General features: G+C 39.8%; 1 protein-coding gene across 4 annotated transcripts in view; it reads left to right on the top strand.

Moving 5' to 3' along the window:
• Window positions 1–22674, top strand: part of cpdp (CPD photolyase) — a 57048-nt gene that overhangs the window by 458 nt on the left and 33916 nt on the right. Inside the window, exons 1-6 of one of the 4 annotated variants that reach the window (XM_062069581.1) lie at window positions 50–248; window positions 2036–2343; window positions 2405–2553; window positions 9239–9421; window positions 9519–9677; window positions 19063–19261. In XM_062069581.1, coding sequence (XP_061925565.1) covers window positions 2088–2343; window positions 2405–2553; window positions 9239–9421; window positions 9519–9677; window positions 19063–19261 — 946 coding nt within the window. In that variant the 5' untranslated portion in view covers window positions 50–248; window positions 2036–2087. Of the gene's footprint in view, window positions 1–49; window positions 249–291; window positions 458–1729; window positions 1853–2035; window positions 2344–2404; window positions 2554–9238; window positions 9422–9518; window positions 9678–19062; window positions 19262–22674 lie in introns of those variants that run through there. The other 3 variants (XM_062069579.1, XM_062069578.1, XM_062069580.1) reach the window with 3 other exon arrangements.

Consider the following 22674-nt stretch of genomic DNA (forward strand, 5'->3'; position numbering starts at 1 on the left):
ATGTAGTTTTACTCACCTCCTCGTAGTGGGTGTGCCTGCTTGTAATGGCCGCGTTCCATTTAGTGTACTTGCTTTGCTCATTTTCAGCCTTTACGAATGTATATTACTGATATATTATACTCGACTGAATCCAACAACCAAATTATTGTTATTTTTTTTTCAAAACGCACACATTTGTGCGTTATAACGTCATAATATTTGACCCTCGCCGTGCCGGAGAAGCGTCGTGAAGGAAACGAGGAGTCATGGTGAGCTAAATAGACCGCGTCCACTGTGTTATAGAAGCATAGCATCAACGTGCTCTCGTAAGTGGTTGTGTAAACGTCAACCTTTCGTACCATCGGACATTTTTCTTTGTTTCATCCAATTTAAATGAACTAAAAACGTATATTCTCATTTATTCTCGGCCTTTGTCTTTGCTCCTGCAAGATTCACTTCGTGTAGGTTTCACTAAAAGGTAAGTTGTAGTGCATTCTTGCCAACCTTGAGATCTCCGAATTCGGGAGATTGGGGGGGGGGGGGGGGGGGGTACATTTATAGCTAGAATTCACTGAAATTAAAGTATTTCTTATATATATATATATTAGGGATGTCCGATAATGGCTTTTTGCCGAAATCCGATATTCCGAAATTGTCCAACTCTTTAATTACCGATACCAACTGATACCGATTTCCAAACGATACCGATATATACAGTCGTGGATTTAACACATTATTATGCCTAATTTGGACAACCAGGTATGGTGAAGATAAGGTACTTTAAACAAAACAAAAAAAATAAGATAAAAAATTAAAAACATTTTCTTGAATAAAAAAGAAAGTAAAATAATATAAAAACAGTTACATAGAAACTAGTAATTAATGAAAATTAGTACAATTAACTGTTGAAGGTTAGTACTATTAGTGGACCAGCAGCCATGCACAATCATGTGTGCTTGCGGACTGTATCCCTTGCAGACTGTATTGATATATATTGCTATATAATGTAGGAACCAGAATATTAATAACAGAAAGAAACAACCCTTTTGTGTGAATGAGTGTAAATGGGGGAGGGAGGTTTTTTGGGTTGGTGCACTAATTGTAAGTGTATCTTGTGTTTTTTATGTTGATTTAATAAAAAAAACACAAAAAGGATACCGATAATTTCCGATATTACATTTTAACGCATTTATCGGCCGATATTATCGGACATCTCTAATATATATATATATATATATATATATATATATATATATATATATATATATATATATATATATAGTACAGTAATGAAAACACAGTTGTTCTACTAACCGTACTGTACTTGCCGCTTACTTTAAAAAAAATAACACTTACCTTTCACTATTTGAGTAGCCTTTGTTCTGCCATTTGAGTACTGGCGAGCGATCTCTGAATCCGGGAACATATCCTTCACGGATTTGTTGAAAACATCCGCAAATGAGAACGGAATGTTGCTTGCAAGGTGGCCCATAATACTGCGTTGCCGCCGCCTTCGTGCTTCTCTGACCATTCATGAGTGACTATATCCATTCGGCCACCGTGTTATGGGTTATAGATAAACCTATGGATAACGGAGACATATATAATAGTCTCCTTTTCAGGTGAGAGGATGCTAAAGGCAGTGCTTTTAAGGCACGCCCTCAATATTGTTTGTCCGGCTGGAAATTTTGGATATTATAACTTGCCGTAGTTTTAAAGCAATGCATGATGGGAATCCGGATGTTGTGTGTCAGTGTATTAACGTGCCGGCTGGAATAAACACACGCTGAGAAATATCTTCGTGCCTGCCTACTTAATGGGTTATAGATAAACCTATGGATAGCGGAGACATATATAATAGTCTCCTTTTCAGGTGAGAGACGACGTTAAAGGCAGTGCCTTCAAGGCACGCCCTCAATATTGTTGTCCGGCTGGAAATCGGGAGAGGCACTGAAATTCGGGAGTCTCCCGGAAAATTCGGGAGGGTTGTAGTGGCACATTTTGAATGGACGTCCTGAACGATGTCTTGACATTTAGTGCTATTCTTGTCTCCTAGACCAAACTCATTCCCCTCCATCTACACCCAGTTGTTCTCCAGTGCATCTACCATGTCAGGGAAAAAGCGCAAAGCAACCCTAGCAGTTGCTGCAGAGGCCAGTGCAAAGCAGCAGAAGGTGGATTCCAACAATTCCAAGAAGGAGAAGGCAGCAGGGTGGCTGCAGGAGCTTGTGCAAATGCAAAGGTCCAACAATAAGGACATGAAAGTCAACAAGAAGCGAGTTCGATTCATATCAGACACCCAGAAAACAAAACAGGACTCAAATGGTGTCCTGTATTGGATGCTGAGAGACCACAGAATTCAAGGTTAAGTCATGATAATCATCACATTTCCCCATTCGTGTTTTTAAACTTGTCTTTCCCGTAGATAACTGGGCGCTCATCCACGCCCAACGCCTCGCCGTGAAGGAGAGCCTCCCGTTGCACGTCTGTGTCTGCTTGTCGGTCCCTAAATCGGAGCTGTCCACCCTGAGACATTACGGTTTTATGCTGAAAGGTCTGGAAGAAGTCGAAAAGGTACAAACAAATCGATAACTGTGTCAGAAACATGTACCGTATTTTTCGGACTGTAAGTCGCTCCGGAATATACGACGCTCCGGCCGAAAATGCACAATAAAGAAGGAAAAAAACATATATACGTCGCACTGGAGTATAAGTCGCATTTTTGGGGGAAATGTATTTGATAAAAACCAACACCAAGAATAGACATTTGAAAGGCAATTTAAAATAAATAAAGAATAGTGAACAACAGGCTGAATAAGTGTACGTTATATGAGGCATAAATAACCAACTGAGAGCGTGCCTGGTATGTTAACGTAACATATTATGGTAAGAGTCATTCAAATAACTATAACAGTGGTTCTTAACCTGGGTTCGATCGAACCCTAGGGGTTCGGTGAGTCGGGCTCAGGGGTTCAGCGGAGGTCAAGACACACCCGACTCATCGTGTAAATAAAAACTTCTCCCTATCGGCGTATTACGGATACGGCAACAGCTGACTGATTTGCAGGTGTGTAGTTTGTCGTGAGTTTATGCACTGTGTTGGTGTTGTATACATTATACACTACCGTTCAAAAGTTTGGGGTCACCCAAACAATTTTGTGGAATAGCCTTCATTTCTAAGAACAAGAATAGACTGTCAAGTTTCAGATGAAAGTTCTCTTTTTCTGGCCATTTTGAGCGTTTAATTGACCCCACAAATGTGATGCTCCAGAAACTCAATCTGCTCAATTGAAGCTCAGTTTTGTAGCTTCTGTAACGAGCTAAACTGTTTTCAGATGTGTGAACATGATTGCACAAGGGTTTTCTAATCATCAATTAGCCTTCTGAGCCAATGAGCAAACACATTGTACCATTAGAACACTGGAGTGATAGTTGCTGGAAATGGGCCTCTATACGCCTATGTAGATATTGCACCAAAAACCAGACATTTGCAGCTAGAATAGTCATTTACCACATTAGCAATGTATAGAGTGTATTTCTTTAAAGTTAAGACTAGTTTAAAATTATCTTCATTGAAAAGTACAGTGCTTTTCCTTCAAAAATAAGGACATTTAAATGTGACCCCAAACTTTTGAACGGTAGTGTATATCAATATAGATCAATACAGTCTGCAGGGATACAGTTCATAAGCACACGTGATCGTATTACTTTATGACAAAAAAAATTAAAATACCATACCCCCCGGTCCGTGGGACACATTTTCAAGTGTTGACCGGTCCGCAGATACAAAAAGGTTGGGGACCACTGCTGTAAAGAACATCACATTTATTGTCATTTTTATGAATTTAATGGGTAGTTTGCTGTAACGTTAAGTACTTTTATTTAGACAAAAATATGTTTGGAAAGTATGTAAGGCTGAAACGACGCGTCGACGTAGTCGACGTCATCGGTTACGTAAATACGTCGACGCCGTTTTTGTGCGTCGACGCGTCGCATATTTACGTCACACTACCGTCATGGCGGAGCGCAAAGCAGACTGTGCGAGCGAGGGGGAAAAAATCACGCCAAAAGTGGTCAAAAGTGTGGGAGTATTTCAATACACGGCCTAATAATGTTGTTGTATGCACACTGTGTCGAGCGTAAATGGCCTATCATAGCATAGGCAGCACAACGGCTATGAACGAGCATTTGAAAAGAAAACCATCAACTAGTCAATCGTCCGCGCGAGTATACGTTGTCATCATTACACAAAAACATGAATGTGTCATTTGTATCTGCTAGGGGTGTAACGGTACGTGCTTTGTATTGAACCGTTTCGGTACGGGGCTTTTGGTTCGGTACGGGGGTGTACCGAACGAGTTGCTAAGCTAAAGCTAACTTTAGCTGCTAAAGTCTTAACAAGCTGCTTCGCTCCTTCTGCGGCTGCCTCTGTCTCAGCACGCAGCATTGTCCCACCCACACAACCATCTGATTGGTACACACAAAGCGTTATACAAAGCGTTATCAGCCAATCAGCAGTGCGTATTCAAAACGTTACCAGCCAATCAGCAGTGTGTATTCAGAGCGCATGTAGTCAGCGCTTCAGCGTGGAGCAGATAGGTGTTTAGCAGGTGAGCATCAGGCAGCGGACTCTCCCCAAATGATAATAAACACCTCCCAGTCAACTACTAGTAACATCACTATGAGCTAGGGATGGGCGATACCACACTTTTAGGATTCGATACGATACCGATACTTTATCTTGCCTTTTCATCGATACCGATACCATTAATTTCTTATTGGCAATTTTTGTCAGTCAAAAATATTATTACTATTGTTATTATTTAAGACAAATCACAAGACAAATACAGACCATTTATACCACATTTATTATGGTCAATATATAATAAAAGTAAAATTAAAATAAATAACAAATATGAAATATAAATTAAATATTATATATAATAATAATTATATATAATAATAATTAGATATTAGGGCTTTCCAATTAACTGTCAAATCCGAATCGCAAGAAGCTGCAGTTATTTTTTAAAGTTTGTGATATAATTAGCAATTAATGAAATATGAAATAGGTTAATGTTTTCGAAATGTAAGAAATTATGTTACAGATTAAAACCAAAATCACATTCAATCATATATTTCAAGATTTTCTTGGAAAAAAATAAAACTAATGCAAAGATGAAGAATCTCCAAATGTTATCCCTTTCTTATCTTGTTTTAAATACTCAAGCAATTTTCAACTAACAGTAAATTCCCCTGTGTGGAAATTATTTGAATTTAGGATAATCATTTAAACAAAAATATTCAGTAAACATTACTAAAAAAACAAAAAAACAATGCCTGTTTTAAGTCAACAATTGGACAACACTGGATATGCCTGGCTGCATCGCTGTCGGCTGGCTGTGTGTGTGTTGCACGTTGACGACGCTCATTCGCTGTCTCCTGTCACGTGACTGGGCCAGCTCTATACTCTGCCAGGTACAGGGGTGTCCCAGCACATAGTAAGTTAAGTAAGTCATCAAAAACATCTGAAAGTGATGCTTGCACCCCCCACACGCCGTTTTTTGGTTTATATCGATACTTTTTTCAGAAAAGTGATGCCAAATGAGTAGCGTGTGAGTATCGATATATCGATACCACAGGATCGATACGCACATCCCTACTATGAGCCCGTTGACCTTCTAGGAATATAAACTGGAGCTCAGCTCACTCGCAGTCCTGGCTTGAGGTGAAGGCTACCGGTAATTAGCTCTCAGTTCCAGCCACATCGACCCCTTCTGAGCGCTTATTTTCAGCTGCTGGGAATATTGTAAACAAGAAAAGAACCAGAGCATGTGGACATGCTAACCTTTCTTCATTACAACTGTTAGTCACTCACTGGAATGAGTAGAATTGGTTATTATGTACTGTGTTGGACTGGATGTTTATTTTGCACATTTTAAAAGCAATACTTAATGTTTACAGTGCTCCAGAATATTTAGATTGGCACTTTTTTGTATTGGATGATTTTTGCACATTTTAAAGCAAAATAAGCAATACTTTTACTTTTGAAATGCTTATACTATTGCAGAATATTACGATTTGCACTGGATGTTTACTTTTATATTTGCACATTAAAAAGCAAATAAGCTACTTTTAATTTTGTTAAATGTTAAAAGTTTTAAATGTTTACATTGTTACAGAATATTTTGTCATGTTGTTGTCAATGTTGACTGAGTGGCCATACTTTTTTTTTTTTGTAAATAAAAGCAATGCCTTTTGAAAAAACTGGCCTACATTTATTTTTTCATCTTCATTTTGAATTAAAAAAATAATCGGTAAAAGGAAAAATAATCTATAGATGAATCGAAAAAATAATCTATAGATTAACCGATTAATCGAAAAAATAATCTATAGATTAATCGATAGAAAAATAATCGTTAGCTGCAGCCTTAAAAGTATGATAATATACTGTAATATTTGGTGCGATATTGGATGCTATTAAAGTTTAAAGGCCTGCTGAAATGATTTTTTAAAATTTAAACAGGTATAGCAGATCCATTCTATGTGTCATACTTGATCATTTCGCGATATTGCCATATTTTTGCTGAAAGGATTTAGTAGAGAACATCGACGATAAAGTTTGCAACTTTTGGTCGCTGATAAAAAAAAAAGCCTTGCCTGTACCGGAAGTAGCGTGACGTCACAGGTTGAAGGGCTCCTCACATTTCCCCATTGTTTACACCAGCAGCGAGAGCGATTCGGACCGAGAAAGCGACGATTACCCCATTAATTTGAGCCAGGATGAAAGATTTGTGGATGAGGAACGTGAGAGTGAAGGACTAGAGTGCAGTGCAGAACGCATCTTTTTTCGCGCTTACCGTAACTTAGGTACAAGCTGGCTCATTGGATTCCACACTCTCTCCTTTTTCTATTGTGGATCACGGATTTGTATTTTAAACCACCTCGGATACTATATCCTCTTGAAAATGAGAGTCGAGAACGCGAAATGGACATTCACAGTGACTTTTATCTCCACGACAATACATCGGCGAAGCACTTTAGCTATGGAGCTAACGTGATAGCATCAGGCTTAACTGCAGATAGAAACAAAAGAAATAAACCCCTGACTGGAAGGATATCAACAATACTAAATACTAAAAATACTAAAATCAACAATACTATTAAACCATGGACCTGTAAATACACGGTTAATGCTTTCCCGGCTGTCAAAGCTTAACAATGCTGTTGCTAACGACGCCATTGAAGCTAACTTAGCAACGGAACCTCACATAGCTATGCTAAAAACATTAGCTATCCACCTACGCCAGCCAGCCCTCATCTGCTCATCAACACCCGTGCTCACCTGCGTTCCAGCGATCGACGGCGCGACGAAGGACTTCACCCGATCATCCATGCGGTCGGCGGCTAGCGTCGGATAGCGCATCTGCTATCCAAGTCAAAGTCCTCCTGGTTGTGTTGCTGCAGCCAGCCGCTAATACACCGATCCCACCTACAACTTTCTTCTTTGCAGTCTTCATTGTTCATTAAACAAATTGCAAAAGATTCACCAACACAGATGTCCAGAATACTGTGGAATTTTGAGATGAAAACAGAGCTTTTTGTATTGGATTCAATGGTGTCCGCATACTTCCATTTCAACCATTGACGTCACGCGCATACGTCATCATACATAGACGTTTTCAACCGGAAGTTTCGCGGGAAATTTAAAATTGCACTTTATAAGTTAACCCGGCCGTATTGGCATGTGTTGCAATGTTAAGATTTCATCATTGATATATAAACTATCAGACTGCGTGGTCGGTAGTAGTGGCTTTCAGTAGGCCTTTAAGTACTTTATTGACATATCACTTCCAGGTGTTTGCGGGCCAGATAAAATGATGTCACGGGCCAGATCCCCGGGCCTTGAGTTTGACACCTGTGCTTTAGAACATTCACACAAAAGGGGGAATTAACTGAAAATGCGTATTATAACACCCAACTTTGTTTCCCCGCCACACACGTAGGGTTGGGTATCGAGTATCAAGTATCGATTGGAACCGGGACTAACTTCCCGATTCTCCCGGTATCGTTCAAAAGTTTAAATTTCGATTCCTATTTTCGATACCCAGTCCGCCGACCGGAGAAAAAAAAAGAGAAAAAAATGTCCGCCGAACCGGAAGAAGAAGCCGCTGAGCACCAACGAAGAAGCGCCCACCGCTGGAAGTGTTAGCATAGCCGAGCGCGTCAGTCAAGCTCAAGCATGGATAGCAGGCGTCGGCGGTCGAAAGTGTGGCTTTACTTTACAAAAAAAAAAAAGAAATAACCGCGAAATAACAGACCTCCATGTCCATCAAGAAACGAGTGGAAAGAGAGCTGCAGATGTACCAGGACGTTCCACCGATACTTATGTCTGACGACCCTGCTGCATGCTGCTGTTCCGGTGGAACCAACAAAAGACTTATCCTTTGCTGTCAGATCGCGCTTTCTCCTATTTATGCGTTCAAGCTTCTTCCACACCCAGCGAACGTGTATTTTCCACAGCAGGAGACACTATCTGTCCAGAACGCTCACGCATCCTGCCTGAGAAGGCGGATATGGTCATTTTCCTAAACAAGAACTGTCTCTGATTTTATACTGTACCTGCTGCTAATCTGGACTGGGTTTTGCAAGTTGTTTCTTATTGTTTATTTGCTTTTCTGCACCAGGTTAGCCCATCAGTGGGAGCACGGTAACATTTTTAAGTACCTGCAGCATCATACACTTGTGTGTGTAAATGTGTTTTCATGAGGTTTTCAAAAATAAAGCTCTCTTGAGGAAAGTGTACCCCTGGGAAAATGTATTCATAATTTATAATATTTATATTCAAGTTCATAGATTTGATATTTATATTCTAGTTGAAAACAGCCCTGTGAGGAATTTATAGTAAAGTTCATAAAAACTTAATAGAATTAAAATTGATGGAGAATGTCAGACTATTTCATTCAGAAAGACTGTAGGTTAGCTAGCTCATTTAAAATATCCTAGACTTTTTTTTGACCCTGCCTCTTAAAAGAATCGGAATCGAGGATAGTCAGGAACCGGAATCGAAACAAAGAACCGGAATCGGTATAGGAATCGTTCGAATTCAAACGATACCCAACCCTACACACACGTCAAGAGCTCTAGGACAAAATAACACACTTGTGGCTACTTTCTTTAAAGTTTTTGTGATGTATCATGTTGTCACAGTCTTTTGTCTTTGACTACACAAATACAGTTCATTCTTCTCATCAAACAGGAATGCAAGTCTTTGGACATCCAGTTTCATCTGCTGCACGGTTCTGCAGGGAAAGTCCTGCCCGACTTTGTGTCTGAACACAGCTTTGGAGCGGTTGTGACTGACTTCTCACCCCTCAGAGAACCTCTAAAGATCTTGGAGGATGTCAAAAAGATTCTTCCAGATGATGTTCCTCTCATTCAGGTCAGTTCAATAGCTCGGAGATGAGTCTGTCTTTCTAGCTGTCGGTCTAATACTTCATAGTTGTCATATTAATTGGATGCTTGATTTGATTTTACAGGTCGATGCCCATAATATTGTTCCATGCTGGGTAGCGTCCCCAAAACTTGAGTACGCTGCCAGGACAATTAGGGGAAAAATTACTAATCTCTTGCCAGAGTTCCTCACTGATTTCCCACTGGTTGAGAAGCACACACACACAGCGACAGAAACCGCCAAAGTAAGTAAGACCTCACATATCATGTCACAACATTTACTAAAGGCCTACTGAAACCCACTACTACAGACCATGCAGTCTGATAGTTTATATATCAATGATGAAATCTTAACATTGCAACACATGCCAATATGGTCAGGTTAACTTATAAAGTGCAATTTAAAATTTCCCGCAAAACTTCCGGTTGAAAACGTCTCGGTATGATGACGTATGCGCGTGACGTCAGTATTCGGACCCCATTGGATCCAATACAAAAAGCTCTGTTTTCACCACATAATTCCACAGTATTCTGGACATCTGTGTTGGTGAATCTTTTGCAATTTGTTTAATGAACAATGAAGACTGCAAAGAAGAAAGCTGTAGGTGGGATCGGTATATTAGCGGCGTACTACAGCAACACAACCAGGAGGACTTTGAGATGGATAGCAGACGCGCTAGCCGCCGACCTCACTTTGACTTCCTCCGTCTCCGGGCCGCCGACCGCATCTATGATCGGGTGAAGTCCTTCGTCGATCGCTGGAACGCAGGTGAGCACGGGTGTTGATGAGCAGATGAGGGCTGGCTGGCATAGGTGGATAGCTAATGTTTTTAGCCTAGCTCTGTCGAGGTCCCGTAGCTAAGTTAGCTTCAATGGTGTCGTTAGCAACAGCATTGTTAAGCTTCGCCAGGCTGGAAAGCATTAACCGTGTAGTTACATGTCCATGGTTTAATAGTATTGTTGATTTTCTGTCTATCCTTCCAGTCAGGGGTTTATTTCTTTTGTTTCTATCTGCATTTAAGCATGATGCTATCACGTTAGCTCCGTAGCTAAAGAGCTTCGCCGATGTATTGTCGTGGAGATAAAAGTCACTGTGAATGTCCATTTCGCATTCTCGACTCTCATTTTCAAGAGGATATAGCATCCGAGGTGGTTTAAAATACAAATCCGTGATCCACAATAGAAAAAGGAGAAAGTGTGGAATCCAATGAACCCTTGTACCTAAGTTACGGTCAGAGCGAAAAAAGATACGTCCTGCACTGCACTCTAGTCCTTCACTCTCATGTTCCTCATCCACAAATCTTTCATCCTCGCTCAAATTAATGGGGTAATCGTCGCTTTCTCGGTCCGAATCGCTCTCGCTGCTGGTGTAAACAATGGGGAAATGTGAGGAGCCCGTCAACCTGTGATGTCACGCTACTTCTGGTACAGGCAAGGCTTTTTTTTATCAGCGATCAAAAGTTGCGAACTTTATCGTCGATAGATGATCCATAGAATGGATCTGCTATCCCCGTTTGAATAAAAAAAAATCATTTCAGTAGGCCTTTTACTAAGTGACTTACAAGATTAATAAAAAATCTAGTTTTTACAATTACAATATTTGTTATCAAATATAGCCATCATATTTCATGTATTCATCAAAAGCCTTATAGTGATTTTGTGAAGAGCTTTTCTCAATCCAGACAAAACATTGAAGTGATGACATAAACTATGGTTGTTGTACATTTTGGAATGTCTTGTATTGATGTGGTAAAATAGTTTCTCAATAAAAACAATGAACTATTGATGCTGTGGCACAGTCATAAAAAAGCGGCGGCTTTCAGTTTACAGCGGGGGTCAGCAACCCGCGGCTCTAGAGTCGCATCTTTAGCGCTGCCCTAGTCGCTCCCTGGACCTCTTTCAGAGATGTGTGAAAATGGAAAAAAATGAGGGAAAAAAACATAAAAAAAAAAAAAAATTCTGTGGGAGAACAAACATGACACAAACCTCCCTAATTGTTAGAAATCCCATTGTTTATGTTATACATGCTTCACTGATGAGAGTATTTGGCAAGCACCGTTTTGTCCTACTAATTTCAACGGTCCTTGAACTCATCGTAGTTTGTTTACATGTGCAACTTTCTCCGACGCTGCCACAGAAAGACGTGTTTTATGCCACTCCTGCTTTGTCTCATTTAGGGCTTCAACAACTAATCGTTTAAATCAATTAAAATCGATTATTAAAATAGTTGCCGATTAATTTAGTCATCGATTCGTTGGATATATGCTATGCGCATTGTTTTTTTTAAATAAACCTTTATTTATAAACTGCAACATTTACAAACAGCTGAGAAACAATAATCAAAATAAGTATGGTGCCAGTATGCTGGTTTTTTTTCCAATAAAATACTGGATAGGATAGAAATGTAGTTTGTCTCTTTTATCCGATTATTAACCGATTAATCGAAGTAATAATCGACAGATTAATCGATTATCAAAATAATCGTTAGTTGCAGCCCTAGTCTCATTTTGTCCACCAAACTTTTTATGCTGTGCGTGAATGCACAAAGGTGAGCTTTGTTGATTTTCTTGATTTGCTGGAGTGCTTATCAGTCATATTTGGTCAATCCATGACTGCAAGCTAATCAATGCTAACATGCTATTTAGGCTAGCTGTATGTACATATTGCATCATTATGCCTCATTTGTAGGTATATTTGAGCTCATTTAATTTCCTTTACTTATGTCCTCTTATTTATATTTGCATGTCTCATGACACATTATCTGTATGTAATGTTGGCTGCATTTCTGCTATTTTTTTTGTGTGCCAAGTTGTTCCAGACCACAGCAAACGGTACCCAGCTTGCAAAGATTGCAATAAATCCATTAGAAGAACACAGCCTGTTGTGTCCTTTAACTTGGACACACACATCTATACCTTTGGCCATTCTAAGTCAGTAATTTCCAGAAGTTATCTCACCCTCTGAGAAGCCCCCATTTTACTAATGTTTTCCAATGTTGTGAAAATGTGTCGAATGAATATTACATTTTAACATTTCTGTCAACAAAGATTTGCGTCAGACTGCGACACATAGTCATTTTGATAGTAGGCCATCTGTGTTGGCATTGCGATTAGGTGGCGAATTGTCCAGTGAATGCAGCTGAGATAGGCCCCAGCACCCCCCGCCACCCCAAAAGGGAAAAGCGGTAGAAAATGGATGGATGGATAGACACTTAAATTGCCTTCATTACAAGACTTAAATAAGGCTTTTAATTTTTTGCGGCTCCAAACAGCTTTTTTTTGTTGTTGTAATTTTGGTCCAATTTGGCTCTTTCAACATTTTGGGTTGCCGACCCCTGAACTAATGACATAAACTATGGATGTTGTACATTTTGGAACGGCTTGTATTGATAAGGTGAAGATAGTTTCTCAATAAGAACTATTGATGCTGTGGCGAAGTCATAAAAAAGTGGTGGCTTTCAGTTTATAGCAACTAATAGATAGAACCCCTTTGTAAGTTTCCTTGCATTTTTATTAGGGATGTCCGATTATATCGGACTGCCGATATTATCGGCCGATAAATGCTTTAAAATGTAATATCGGAAATTATCGGTTTCGGTTTCAAAATTAGCGGTATCTGTTTCAAAAAGTAAAATGTATGACTTTTTAAAACGCAGCTGTGTACACGGACGTAGGGAGAAATACAGAGCGCCAATAAACCTTAAAGGCACTGCCTTTGCGTGCCGTCCCAATCACATAATATCTACGGCTTTTCACACACACAAGTGAATGCAAACATACTTGGTCAACAGCCATACAGGTCACACTGAAGGTGGCCGTATAAACAACTTTAACACTGTTACAAATATGCGCCACACTGTGAACCCACACCAAACAAGAATGACAAACACATTTCGGGAGAACATCCGCACCGTAACACATACTTGCCAACCCTCCCGGTTTTACCGGGAGACTCCCGGCATTCAGCGACTCTCCCGATAACTTCCCGGAAGAAATTTTCTCCCGATAAACTCCCGGAATTCAGCCGGAGCTGGAGGCCACGCCCCCTCCAGCTCAATGCGGACCTGAGTGGGGACAGCGGCGACAGTCTGTTTTCACGTCCGCTTTCCCACGATATAAACAGCGTGTCTGCCCAATGACGTTATAACTGTAGAATGATCGAGGGCGAGTTCTTGGTTTCTTATGTGGGTTTATTGTTAGGCAGTTTCATTAACGTCCTCCCAGCGCGGTAACAACACACAACAACAGCAGTCACGTTTTCGTCTACCGTAAAGCAGTTCGCCTGCCGTAAACAGCAATGTTGTGACACTCTTAAACAGGATACTGCCATCTACTGGATAGCCTCCTGTACACTGAAATTCAAGTATTTATTTTATTTATATGTATAATAAAATAAATATACTGTATATATATATATATATATATATATATATATATATATATATATATATATATATATATATATATATATATATATATATATATATATATATATATATATATATATATATATATATATAGCTAGAATTCACTGAAAGTCAAGTATTTCATATATATATATATATATATATATATATATATTAGGACTGCAACAACTAATCGATTAAAATCGATTATAAAAATAGTTGCCGATTAATTTAGTCATCGATTCGTTGGATCTATGCTATGCGCATGCGCGGAGGCTTTTTAAAAAAAAAAAAATATATATATATATATATATATACAGTATATATATATATATATATATATATATATATATATATATATATATATATATATATATATATATACAGTATATATATACAGTATATATATATATATATATATATATATATATATATATATATACAGTATATATATACAGTATATATATATATATATATATATATATATATATATGTATACTTATTTTTTTAATAAACCTTTATTTATAAACTGCAACATGTACAAACAGCTGAGAAACAATAATCAAAATAAGTATGGTGCCAGTATGCTGTTTTTTTTCAATAAAATACTGGAAAGGATAGAAATGTAGTTTGTCTCTTTTATCTGATTATTAATCGATTAATCAAAGTAATAATCGACAGATTAATCGATTACCAAATTAATCGTTAGTTGCAGCTAAGGCTGCAGCTAACGATTATTTTTCTATCGATTAATCTATAGATTATTTTTTTCGATTAATCGGTTAATCTATAGATTATTTTTTCGATTAATCTATAGATTATTTTTCCTTTTACCGATTATTTTTTTATTCAAAATGAAGATGAAAAAATAAATGTAGGCCCGTTTTTTCAAAAGGCATGGCTTTTATTTACAAAAAAAAGAAGTATGGCCACCCAGTCAACATTGACAACAACATGACTAAATATTCTGTAACAATGTAAACATTTAAAACTTTTAAAATTTAACAAAATTAAAAGTAGCTTATTTGCTTTTTAATGTGCAAATATAAGAGTCAACATCCAGTGCAAATCTTAATATTCTGCAATAGTATAAGCATTTCAAAAGTAAAAGTATTGCTTATTTTGCTTTAAAATGTGCAAAAATAAAGATAAACATCCAATACAAAAAAGTGCAAAACGAAATATTCTGTAACAACAGTGTAAACATTTCAACAAAAGTGAAAGTATTGCTTATTTGCTAAAATGTGCAAAAATAAAGATAAACATCCAATACAAAAAAGTGCCAATCTAAATATTCTGGAGCACTGTAAACATTAAGTATTGCTTTTAAAATGTGCAAAATAAACATCCAGTCCAACACAGTACACAATAACCAATTCTACTCATTCCAGTGAGTGACTAACAGTTGTAATGAAGAAAGGTTAGCATGTCTACATGCTTTGGTTCTTTTCTTATTTACAATATTCCCAGCAGCTGAAAATAGGCGCTCAGAAGGGGTCGATGTGGCTGGAACTGAGAGCTAATTAGCCTTCACCTCAAGCCAGGATTGCGAGTGAGCTGAGCTGCAGTTTAAGTTTCTAGAAGGTCAACGGGCTCATAGTGATGTTACTAGTAGTTGACTGGGAGGTGTTTATTATCATTTGGGGAGAGTCCGCTGCCTGATGCTCACCTGCTAAACACCTATCTGCTCCACCCTGAAGCGCTGACTACATGCGCTCTGAATACGCACTGCTGATTGGCTGATAATGCTTCATGTGTACCAATCAGATGGTTGTGTGGGTGGGACAATGCTGCGTGTGTACCAATCAGATGGTTGTGTGGGTGGGACAATGCTGCGTGTGTACCAATCAGATGGTTGTGTGGGTGGGACAATGCTGCGTGCTGAGACAGAGGCAGACGGAGCAAAGCAGCTTGCTAAGACTTTAGCTTAGAAACTCGTTCGGTACACCCCCGTACCGAACCGAAAGCCCCGTACCGAAACGGTTCAATACAAAACACGTACCGTTACACCCCTAGCAGATACAAATGACACATTCATGTTTTTGTGTAATGATGACAACGTATGCTCGCGCGGACGATTGACTAGTTGATGGTTTTCTTTCAAATGTTCGTTCATAGCCGTTGTGCTGCTATGATAGGCCATTTCCGCTCGACACAGTGTGCATACAACAACATTATTAGGCCGTTTATTGAAATACTCCCACACTTTTGACCACTTTTGGCATGCTTTTCCCCCCTCGCTCGCACCGCTCGCATCGTCTTCTTTGATCGTCTGCTTTGCGCTTCGCCATGACGGTAGTGTGACGTCATTATGCGATGCGTCGACGCACAAAAACGGCGTCGACGTATTTACGTAACCGATGACGTCGACTACGTCGACGCGTCGTTTCAGCCTTAGTTGCAGCCCTAATATATATATATATATAAAAAATACTCGAGTTGGTGAATTCTAGCTGTAAATATACTCCTCCCCTCTTAACCACGCCCCCGCCCCACCCCGACCACGGCCCACCCCACCTCCCGGAATCGGAGGTCTCAAGGTTGGCAAGTATGCCGTAACACAACATAAACACAACAGAACAAATACCCAGAACCACTTGCAGCACTAACTCTTCCGGGACGCTACAATATACACCCCCCTGTACCCCCTACCCCCCATACCCCACCTCAACCCCGCCCACCTCAACCTCCTCATGCTCTCTCAGGGAGAGCATGTCCCAAATTCCAAGCTGCTGTTTTGAGGCATGTTAAAAAAAATAATGCACTTTGTGACTTCAATAATAAATATGGCAGTGCCATGTTGGCATTTTTTTTCCATAACTTGAGTTGATTTATTTTGGAAAACCTTGTTACATTGTTTAATGCATCCAGCGGGGCATCACAACAAAATTAGGCATAATAATGTGTTAATCCCACGACTGTATATATCGGTATCGGTTGATATCGGAATCGGTAATTAAGAGTTGGACAATATTGGAATATCGGCAAAAAAGCCATTATCGGACATCTCTAATTTTTATATAATTTTTATGTAGGAAACGCCTTCCAAAGCATCGTAAAATTGGCCGAATCCCTTCAACTTCCCTGAAAGGGCCCCCTTGAACTGATATTTTTAAATTCCTCTATTTTTTAAACTCACTGGGATCCCTGATTGTGACATTGATATACCAACTAATGGTGGAGATGCTTATAACTCCAATTTCTGGAAAAGCATAACAATTAGTTGAGAGACAGCTGAGGTAGTCGAGGTACCACCGTAGTCCATTTTGCTTTCCCTCCCTCCATTATTATTTATTTCCACTAGATGGCACACTTATAATATAGCTGGCTTCTCGTTTCTTCTTCTTGTTGAGCGTCACTTAACAAATGTAAAACAAGTGCACTAATCATAAAGTTAAAAATATAGTAGACTATTGTGTGGTTAGGGGTTGGAACATTATTGTGTGGAGTTTGCATGTTCTCCTTGTGGTTGCTTGGGTTTTTTTTTCAGTTACTGCAGCTTCCTCCCATGTTCCAAAAACAGATATAGGTGTTAATGGTTACCATCTATTGTTAATAATAATAATAATAATAATAATAATATGTGTCCTGGAATAGGCTGGGAACCAGTTCAATCAACATGTACCCCACCCCTCGCCTAAAGTCAGCTGGAATAGGCTCCGGCTCACCTGTAAAAAAGCAATACAGAAAACGGATGGATGAATTTCCTGTATATTTAATGCTAGCTAATTGTTTAAAGGCCTACTGAAATTATTTTTTTTTTATTTAAACGGGGATAGCAGATCCATTCTATGTGTCATACTTGATCATTTCGCGATATTGCCATATTTTTGCTGAAAGGATTTAGTAGAGAACATCGACGATAAAGTTCGCAACTTTTGGCCGCTGATAAAAAAAAAAGCCTTGCCAGTACCGGAAGTAGCGTGACGTCGCAGGTTGAAAGGCTCCTCACATTTACCAATTGTTTACACCAGCAGCGAGAGCGATTCGGACCGAGAAAGCGACGATTACCCCATTAATTTGAGCCAGGATGAAAGATTCGTGGATGAGGAACGTGAGAGTGAAGGACTAGAGTGCAGTGCAGGACGTATCTTTTTTCGCTCTGACCGTAACTTAGGTACAAGCTGGCTCATTGGATTCCACACTTTCTTCTTTTTCTATTGTGGATCACGGATTTGTATTTTAAACCACCTCGGATACTATATCCTCTTGAAAATGAGAGTCGAGAACGCGAAATGGACATTCACAGTGACTTTTATCTCCACGACAATACATCGGCGAAGCACTTTAGCTACGGAGCTAACGTGATAGCATCGGGCTTAACTGCAGATAGAAACAAAAGAAATAAACCCCTGACTGGAAGGATAGACAGAAAATCAACAATACTATTAAACCATGGACCTGTAACTACACGGTTAATACTTTCCAGCCTGGCGAAGCTTAACAATGCTGTTGCTAACGACGCCATTGAAGCTAACTTAGCTACGGTACCTCACAGAGATATGCTAAAAACATTAGCTATCCACCTACGCCAGCCAGCCCTCATCTGCTCATCAACACCCGTGCTCACCTGCGTTCCAGCGATCGACGGAGCGACGAAGCACTTCACCCGATCATCCATGCGGTCGGCGGCTAGCGTCGGATAGCGCGTCTGCTATCCAAGTCAAAGTCCTCCTGGTTGTTGCTACAGCCAACCGCTAATACACCGATCCCACCTACAGCTTTCTTCTTTGCAGTCTCCATTGTTCATTAAACAAATTGCAAAAGATTCACCAACACAGATGTCCAGAATACTGTGGAATTTTGCAATGAAAACAGAGCTTTTTGTATTGGATACAATGGTGTCCGAATACTTCCGTTTCAACCATTGACGGCACGCGCAAACGTCATCATACATAGACGTTTTCAACCGGAAGTTTCGCGGGAAATTTAAAATTGCACTTTACATGCCGTATTGGCATGTGTTGCAATGTTAAGATTTCATCATTGATATATAAACTATCAGACTGCGTGGTCGGTAGTAGTGGCTTTCAGTAGGCCTTTAATGTCCTGGCCTGTCTGTTCCCTAAACAAAGAAACAAATGTGAGTCCAAAATTTGAAGCTGATTCTTTTGTATGTAATTGACAACAAAATATGAACATTCGTGCCAAGGCTCTAAGCAATTATCACTCAAGCAGCGGAGTGTTGTTTGCATTGTTTAACCAGCCACCATGTTTTGTTCCAGCCAGTAGACTGGGCCAAAATCCTGGCCTCCCTGCAGGTGGACAAAACAGTAGGCGAGCCAGAGTGGGCTCAACCAGGCACCAAATCGGGAACGGCCATGTTGGAGTCCTTTATCGACGTTCGCCTCAAACTGTTTGGCACTCAACGCAACGATCCAAACGTTGCCGCGCTCAGCCAACTCTCCCCCTGGATCCGCTTTGGTTAGTAAAACATTTTGGATACTCGAGCCTGCACACTTCTTCATGGTTTGAATTACAAGTCATAATTTAAGATCAACCTCTAAAGCAGTGGTTCTTAACCTGGGTTCGATCGAACCCTAGGGGTTCGGTGAGTCGGCCTCAGGGGTTCGGCGGAGGTCAAGACACACCCGACTCATCGTGTAAATAAAAACTTCTCCCTATAGAGTATTATGAATACCCCCAAACAATGTTCCCTCTAATTTTCCATCTGATTTGCAGGTGTGTAATTTGTTGTTAGTTCATGCACTGTGTTGGTTTTGTTCTTTGAACAAGGTGATGTTCATGCACGGTTCATTTTGTGCACCAGTAAAAAAACATATAATTTTGTCTTGAATTTGAAAAAAAACAACATTTTATTGTTCACTAAAGAAGGGTTCGGTGAATGCGCATATGAAACTGGTGGAGTTCGGTACCTCCAACAAGGTTAAGAACCACTGCTCTAAAGTCAGATGAACTACGTTTTGAAACAGGAAATGTTTTAAAGTGAATTAGTCTATTCCAGGTTTAAATAAAACCTTAATTAACTGTACAGTTACCGCAAATTCCGGAATATAAGCCGATACTTTTTTTCCACACTTTGCACCCTGCAGCTTATAAAACGGTGCAGCTAATTTATGACTGCAGGTCTACTGTCCTTTCATTTAGTGCTTTTAACCGTAAGTACAAACCCCGTTTCTATATGAGTTGGGAAATTGTGTTAGATGTAAATATAAATGGAATACAATGATTTGCAAATCCTTTTCAACCCATATTCAGTTGAATGCACTACAAAGACAACATATTTGATGTTCAAACTCTAGACACAGTCTAGTACCCGCACTCTTTTACTATGAAGCCACATTGATGTAACACGTGGCTTGGCATTGTCATGCTGAAATAAGCAGGGGCGTCCATGGTAACGTTGCTTGGATGGCAACATATGTTGCTCCAAAACCTGTATGTACCTTTCAGCATTAAAGGCCTACTGAAATGAATTTTTTTTATTTAAACGGGGATAGCAGATCTATTCTATGTGTCATACTTGATCATTTTGCGATATTGCCATATTTTTGCTGAAAGGATTTAGTATAGAACAACGACGATAAAGATTGCAACTTTTGGTATCTGATAAAAAAAAGGCTTGCACCTACCGGAAGTAGCGTGACGTAGTCAGTTGAACATATACGCAAAGTTCCCTATTGTTTACAATGATGGCCGCATGAAGTGAGAGAGATTCGGACCGAGAAAGCGACAATTTCCCCATTAATTTGAGCGAGGATGAAAGATTTGTGGATGAGTAAAGTGCAAGTGAAGGACTAGTGGGGAGTTGAAGCTATTCAGATAGGGAAGATGCTGTGAGAGCCGGGGGTGACCTGATATTCAGCTGGGAATGACTACAACAGTAAATAAACACAAGACATATATATACTCTATTAGCCACAACACAACCAGGCTTATATTTAATATGCCACAAATTAATCCTGCATAAAAACACCTGCGTGTTTGTTATGCTAGCTCCTAGCTCCTCTGCTAGCTCCTAGCTCCATAGAACACGCCAATACAATTCAAACACCTGATCAACACACACAATCACTCAGCCCAAAAGACCGTTTACCTAACCCAAGGTTCATAAAGCTTATATATTTTTAAAAAGTTACGTACGTGACGCGCACATACGGTCAAGTTATCGAATGTTTAGCAGCCAAGGCTGCATACTCACGGTACCTGATATTCAGCTGGGAATGACTACAACAGTAAATAAACACAAGACATATATATACTCTATTAGCCACAACACAACCAGGCTTATATCTAATATGCCACAAATTAATCCTGCATAATAACACCTGTGTGTTTGTTATGCTAGCTCCTAGCTCCTCTGCTAGCTCCTAGCTCCATAGAACACGTCAATACAATTCAAACACCTGATCAACACACACAATCACTCAGCCCAAAAGACCGTTCACCTAACCCAAGGTTCATAAAGCTTATATATTTTTAAAAAGTTACGTACGTGACGCGCACGTACGGTACGGTACGTGTTATGCTAGCTCCCAGCTCCTCTGCTAGCTCCTAGCTCCATAGAACACGCCAATACAATTCAAACACCTGATCAACACACACAATCACTCAGCCCAAAAGACCGTTCACCTAACCCAAGGTTCATAAAGCTTATATATTTTTAAAAAGTTACGTACGTGACGCGCACGTACGGTACGGTACGTGTTATGCTAGCTCCTAGCTCCTCTGCTAGCTCCTAGCTCCATAGAACACGCCAATACAATTCAAACACCTGATCAACACACACAATCACTCAGCCCAAAAGACCGTTCACCTAACCCAAGGTTCATAAAGCTTATATATTTTTAAAAAGTTACGTACATACGCAAAAAAAAGCCAAAGCTGCATACTCACAGTAGCACGTCTGCGTCTTTGTCATCCAAATCAAAGTAATCCTGGTAAGAGTCTGTGTTGTCCCAGTTCTCTACAGGCGTCTGTGTATCCAAGTCAAAAGTCCTCCTGGTTAGAGTCTCTGTTATCCGAGTTCTTCCATCTTGACTGCATCTTTCAGGAATGTAAACAAAGAAGCGCCGGCTGTGTACTGTTGTTGCTGACTACGTTCGAAAAATACGTCCATTTCGCACCGACAACTTTCTTCTTTGCTTGCTCGGCTTCCTTCTCCATAATGCAATGAACATGATTGAAACAGATTCACGAACACAGATGTCCAGAATACTGTGGAATTATGAAATGAAAACAGAACTTTTTCGTATTGGCTTCAATGTGGAAGGCATACCCGTGTTCGCCGGTCTACGTCACGCGCATACGTCATCCTCAGAGGCGTTTCGAACCGGAAGTTTAGCGGCAAATTTAAAATGTCACTTTATAAGTTAACCCGGCCGTATTGGCATGTGTTATAATGTTAAGATTTCATCATTGATATATAAACTATCAGACTGCGTGGTCGGTAGTAGTGGGTTTCAGTAGGCCTTTAATGGTGCCTTCGCAGATGTGTAAGTTACCCATGTCTTGGGCACTAATACACCCCCATACCATCACAGATGCTGGCTTTTACACTTTGCGCCTCTAACAATCCGGATGGTTCTTTTCCTCTTTGGTCCGGAGGACACGACGTCCACAGTTTCCAAAAACAATTTGAAATGTGGACTCGTCAGACCACAGAACACTTTTCCACTTTGTATCAGTCCATCTTAGATGAGCTCAGGCCCAGCGAAGCCGACGGCGTTTCTGGGTGTGGTTTTCGCCTTGCATAGGAGAGTTTTAACTTGCATTTACAGATGTAGCGACCAACTGTAGTCACTGACAGTGGGTTTCTGAAGCTTTCCTGAGCCCATGTGGTGATATCCTTTACACACCAATGTCGCTTGTTGATG

Source organism: Entelurus aequoreus, linkage group LG14 (genome assembly GCF_033978785.1).
Source record: "Entelurus aequoreus isolate RoL-2023_Sb linkage group LG14, RoL_Eaeq_v1.1, whole genome shotgun sequence".
NCBI lineage: Eukaryota > Metazoa > Chordata > Actinopteri > Syngnathiformes > Syngnathidae > Entelurus > Entelurus aequoreus.